The sequence below is a fragment of the Eupeodes corollae genome, chromosome 2 (assembly GCF_945859685.1).
Source record: "Eupeodes corollae chromosome 2, idEupCoro1.1, whole genome shotgun sequence".
NCBI classification, from domain to species: Eukaryota; Metazoa; Arthropoda; class Insecta; order Diptera; family Syrphidae; genus Eupeodes; species Eupeodes corollae.
The window spans coordinates 117,597,172-117,602,887 of record NC_079148.1 but is presented as its reverse complement, the minus strand read 5'-3'; the positions used below and the strand labels follow the sequence as shown (position 1 = coordinate 117,602,887).

General features: G+C 36.1%; 1 protein-coding gene across 1 annotated transcript; it reads right to left on the bottom strand.

Annotated features, from left to right (window-relative positions):
* Positions 1-596: 596 nt before the first annotated feature.
* Positions 597-3,294, bottom strand: LOC129946321 (fibrous sheath CABYR-binding protein-like). Its single transcript, XM_056056459.1, has 2 exons — positions 3,234-3,294; positions 597-3,140 (listed from the first exon to the last, which is right to left on the bottom strand). Exons 1-2 carry the CDS (start codon positions 3,234-3,236, stop codon positions 615-617), a joined length of 2,529 nt encoding a protein of 842 aa, XP_055912434.1. The 5' UTR covers positions 3,237-3,294; the 3' UTR covers positions 597-614.
* Between the last annotated feature and the right edge of the window lie 2,422 nt (positions 3,295-5,716).

Here is a 5,716-nt window from a genome sequence, read left to right as displayed (position 1 = left end):
TCAATGTTTCAATGGAATGTTTATGTAACGTGTCTAACAAAAGATTTTTCAACTAAAATTATAGACGATTCTAGTTCCAGTTCATTAGAAATGAATGAACCTTTATAAAATGTAAGTTTGAAATAGTAACGGGTATAACATGTCCTGGTCACGTGTGTTACAAGCAATGTCTTTTTTTTCAGAACATTAATACCGGTGCCATTCATTTTTGTTTGCAAAATAATTGAAGAACTTCAACAATTATGTATCTATTAAAATTGTTACTCTTTGTGACTGATATATTCGTATGTAACTTTTATGACAAAAAGCATCTTGAAAAAAATTGCTCTTTCTATTGATGCAAAATAAGCATATTCATAGAATTTAATGTTGGTATAATGACTTCGAAAATGATAAAGTAATATTTGTCAAAGTTTAGCCTTTCTCACTTGGAAGTAGAAGAAAATGTTCAAGTGGGTGTAGCACATAGTTTTGATTTTAAATAACAAAATGAAAATCAATGTTTTCTTTAAATACAAACACTCATTTTATTCATAACACAGAATCGAAAAACCTATTCAACAACATATTTTTAGTCAATTACAATCCTAAAAGGACCCATTACTAAAGACTCTTCAAACTCTATGCCTGTAACGGATGCGTTTGACAGTCTTGTAACGGTAGCCATCATCAGCTAGAGTGGAACTTTCAGCAGCAGTTTCAGCAGCTTCCTTGACTTGAGCAGTTTCTTCAACTGGTGGTGGTAAGTATTGAATTTCTTGAGGCTCAACTTCAACGGGAGCATTATAGTTGTAACCATCAGCTTGTTGGTTGGCTATTTCGGAAACATCACGACGATGACGATATCTGATCCGTCGAACAGTTTTGTAATGATATCCATCATCAGCAAGAATTGCTGATTCTTGGGGTAGTATTTCTGGATTTCCTGTGGCAACTTCAGTTGGTGGGAGATATTCGTTTGACACTACTAAGGATGAGGCTTCTTTGGGGGCAGCTTCTGAAGGTGGCAAATATTCGTTGGATACATCTGGGGCAATAGGTGGTTCAATGGATAAAGCTTCCTTAACTTCTGCAACATCTTCAACTGATGGAGGAAGATAGTCATTTGAAGGTGTTTTGTAGTGGTATCCATCTTTAGAGAGAAGAGCAGATTCTTCAGCTGGAGCAACTAATTCAGAAACATCACGACGATGGCGGTATCTTAGACGTCGAACGGTCTTATAGCGATATCCATCGTCAGCTAAAACTGCTGATTCTTCTTGAGCGGCTGCGGGAGCTGGATATGCGTATCCATTTGGATTAGCAATTTCAGAGACATCACGACGAGTACGGTATTTCAAACGACGTACAGTTTTATAGTGATAGCCATCATCGGCAAGAACAGCACTTTCTTCGGGAGATTCGATAATTTCGGCATCATTTATGGCGTCTTCAAGTGGGGGAAGATATTCACTGGAAACTTGAGGACTTTCATTTGATTCAGCAGCTTTTGTTGCTTCAACAGGAGGTAGATAAATACTGGCTGTTTCTGCAGCAGGGGCCTTATATCCATATCCATTTTGAGGGGTAATAATTTCAGAAACATCACGTCTGAACCTAAAACGTTTTCCAACCTTATAATGGTATCCATCATCAGCTAAGACTGCAGTTTCTTCGTTAATTTCTGAGGCTTCCTTTACTTCAGCTAATTCTTCAGCGGGAGGCAAATATTGATTTGAAATTGATACTGGGTTTGGGGTTGGGGCAGCAGTTGTTGAAGAATCTCCACTTGCTGCTTTGACTAGGGGCACTTCTTCAAATGGAGGCAAATATTCATTTGATATAGCTGCTGGCACTGGTGAAGACGATGGGGCTTCTGTTGTTTCAATTGAAGCTGCTTCAGTAGAGATTTCCGAAACAGCCGAGGTAGATTCTGTGACAATAGGAGCTTCAGTTGTTTCCAATTCTTTTGGTTCCTCAGGAAGTTCCCGTAGTTTTGCAGGTGGTGGCAAATATTCATTGGAAACCTTGGGAATTACTTCAGTTGGTTCAGGAACTCGATAATGGTATCCATCTTTATCCAGGATCGCTGATTCAGGGGCAACAATTTCAGAGACATCACGACGTTGACGATATTTGAGTTTTCGAATTGTCTTATAACGATACCCATCTTCAGCGAGTTCTGCAGTTTCTGAAGGTTCATCAGAGACTTCTTTAACTTCAGCAACAGGTGGCAGGTATTCAACACTCACTGCAGAGCTTGATTCTTCTACATTTTCAGGAGTGGTGGCAGCAATCTCGGAAACATCACGGCGTTGACGATACTTTAGTCTGCGAATAGTTTTATACCGGTAGCCATCATCAGCAAGTGCAGCTGTTTCTGATGCTTCTTTGACCTCTGCAACAGGTGGGAGATATTCCTTGATAGTTTCTTCAACATTTGAGCCATCTTTAACTTCTGCAGGAGGAATGTAGGCATTCTTAATTTCTTCAGCATCAACTGGTGCTTCGTATGAGTATCCAACTGAGGATGAAGGGGCAGAAACATCACGTCTATACCTAATTCTGCGATAGTGGTATCCATCGTCAGCAAGGACAGAACTTTCTTCGGGACCTTCAATGATGACAGCATCATCATCTGATGGTGAAGGCAACTCTTCGTCAGCCGAGAATTTTGGCACATCCAAAGTAGCTGCTGCTTCAGTTGACGGTGGCAAGTATTCCTTTGAAATTTCAGCTGCTTCACCAAGAGATTCAATTTTTTCAGACTCGTCCTCAGCTACAGGTGGGAGATATTCATTCGATACTTGGGGTGCTTCGCTGATTTCCTTGTTTTCAGTTGATTCTTCAGCCGCTGGAGGAAGATATTCCTGGGCAACCTTTGCCAAAGGTTCGGATGGCTTTGGGGAGTGGTAATGGTATCCATCTTCGGCTAGTGTGCCTTGAGGAAACAATTCCGAAACATCACGACGATGACGAAGCCTCCGAACAGTCTTGTACCTGTAGCCATCCTTAGCAAATGCAGCTGATTCTTCAAGAGGTTGTTCGGCTGCAACTTGTTCCTCCTCCTCGACTGGTGGTAAATACTCCTCTTCTGGAATTATTCCAGCTGATGCAAATGCAATCAACAATGCAATAAAAAGTATCCAAATTGCAAATTTCTGTGAAAAAACAACAGAGCAAAATAAATTGATTAGTCTTCCAAAATTTAGCAAATATTAATTGATGGTTGGGAAATGGGAGAACTCTTTTACCATTGTATCCAATTAGTTGAGCTCACTGTGAGTAATGCCAAACGAATGATGAACTCCTCAATCGTCAATGATTATTTATACCAATATTGTTATCATTGGAGTGCTGACAGGTCATAAGCGAATATTTTTCGTCACTATTAATTTTCTACTATGTTGTTTCTCACGTACACAGGCACTTATCCGCTTAAGTGGCGCCCAATTCTTTTACTCAGTCAGTATTCATTCCTTTGTCTTAAATGTTACTTTATACTTTTGACCTCCAAGGCACATTCACATACATAGGTCGCGCATATCTTCGACGACCGACTCGACGTGTACCCTCACTCGATGGCTCTTCATTGGCCATCCGTCTTAACTTCACTTATTTTGGACCAATCTCAGTACAAATACCTTGGTTCAAGTGTTTTCAATCTAATATACATGCCCGGATCTGCCAACTGAAGATAGATACTCTCCGGAAGAACAACAATTACATAATTGCTTTTGAAGATTATGTGTACCTATGTTGTAGGTATCTAGTAGATCAGAGTATGATGAACGTGATGATGGATGGTTTTGTGTTATTCGAGATCTTATTGTTTGCATTTGAGTCAAATTTTGTATGAAGAGGATTGTTTGGTTGTTTTTCTGAGATTTACCTCAAGAATTCAAGAACTTATCGTGTCACACTTGACTGTCGATGAACTTCACAACAATTATGTAGCTACGTACATTTTAGTTTGCTGTTGAAGGACATTTATTTTTGTTCCTAATTTAATTTTGCTTTGAAGGTCTAGAGTTTAGAGCTTAGGAACATCTTTTGAGTTCCTAAGTCAGATTTTTGTGCCAAAAAGTTAACTGGAACAAAATAAAAGTGTAAGTGACAAGGGTTAGGTCATTAATTATTATTATTATTATGTGGTAGGTATAATTTTTCATTCATAATGTGTGATTAATAATCTTGGGGTTTCTCGGGCATTATTTTGTGTGATGTTGTGTAGTTTTGATGTTGATGTCTGGCATATGAAAAATATATAGACAAATCGTGTGCCTTAATTAATCTAAAAGTTGGCATCTGTCTGTTTACTTATGTCGCTTTTAAGAGAGTCTGTATACGAGAGTGAAAAGATTGATTGGTGTCTTCGTCATACAGTGGGGTAGGGTTTATAGGTTTGTTGGAATTATTTGTTTAATACGTATTTTATTTTTTAGTTAATAACACAATACTAATGTTTTAAACTTTATTGTAACTTGTTTTTCACTTTTTTTAAGCATTTTTTTTTTCAATTCTTACTTGCTTTTTTAATAAAAACTTCCTATCACATTTAACCATTCAACAATGTGTGTGTAAATTAAGGAAAACAGGTTTGCATTCACAAAAATTTATTTGTGAAAATATACTTACACGTTCGACAAGGTAACTTTTTTTATTTTTTGATTTATTTTTTTAAAATATTACACTTTCAAATGTTTCTACTGAGAATCAGAAGCTTTAATTCTGTGTAATAACTTAAAAATTTCAAGTTGTATAAAATTATTTTGTGGAGTCTCGTACATTTGAAGTATATTGTTAGTGTTTCTGTAAAAAGAAAATTTAAAAATGTCTTAAGTTTTGTTTTATTTCTTGTAAACATTAGTTCCACTGTAAATTATTGATATTCCTCCTTTAAGTATTGTTAAGTCAAGTGTTTGTCCGAAAACAAATGTTTAAAAATGTTTTGAAAAAAATTGAAAGTTGTGGGTGACTGAGTATTAATGATTCTTATGGGAAATAGAATTTGCAGTCGATATAATAGACATCTATTGTACTTGATGTATTATTAAGATATTTATATTGATGGCTTTATTTTGTTAAGGTTAAAACTTAAGGTGAATGACACTCAAACAAATTTTGACTGATGGTATGTTTTTAAAAATAAATTTTAAATTAATTTTTGTTTCTAAGACGAGACATATGAGGTCTAACATGAAGTTCCGCCTTAACCATCATAGAGATAAACGCAAGGTCAAAAAGATTGATCTTTTTTAGCAACGTACTTGTTAAATGCTAGATTGATTTTAAGGAATCCAATTATTTGAATTTTGTGAATTCCTAGTTTTTGGGATTCCTTTAAAATTTGTATATTGTTTAAGTGTAACTGTACCTAGTTCCATAATTAACTTAATGACAAAGTCATTTTAAGGTAGAACCAAACCTTTGCTTTCTTGTTTAGTGTGAAACCTTTTTTCTGAATGATTTCTCGATTATGGTCTACACAATTTGATAACATTTGGTTAAATTACTTTGTTTAATGTTTTCTAAGCCTATACAAATTTGAAGGTACACCTTTGACGAAAAAAAATGTTTATTCACTTAATGACGAATTTTAATTTTTAGGGATCAAAAGTATTTTTCTTTTTTTTCCAAAGATGGGTCTATTTAATAAATCATGGTTAGCCTCCGGAGGTTGCGTCCGTGTCCGTATCCGTATCCGTGCCGTGCGATGGCTTTTAAAAATAATCTT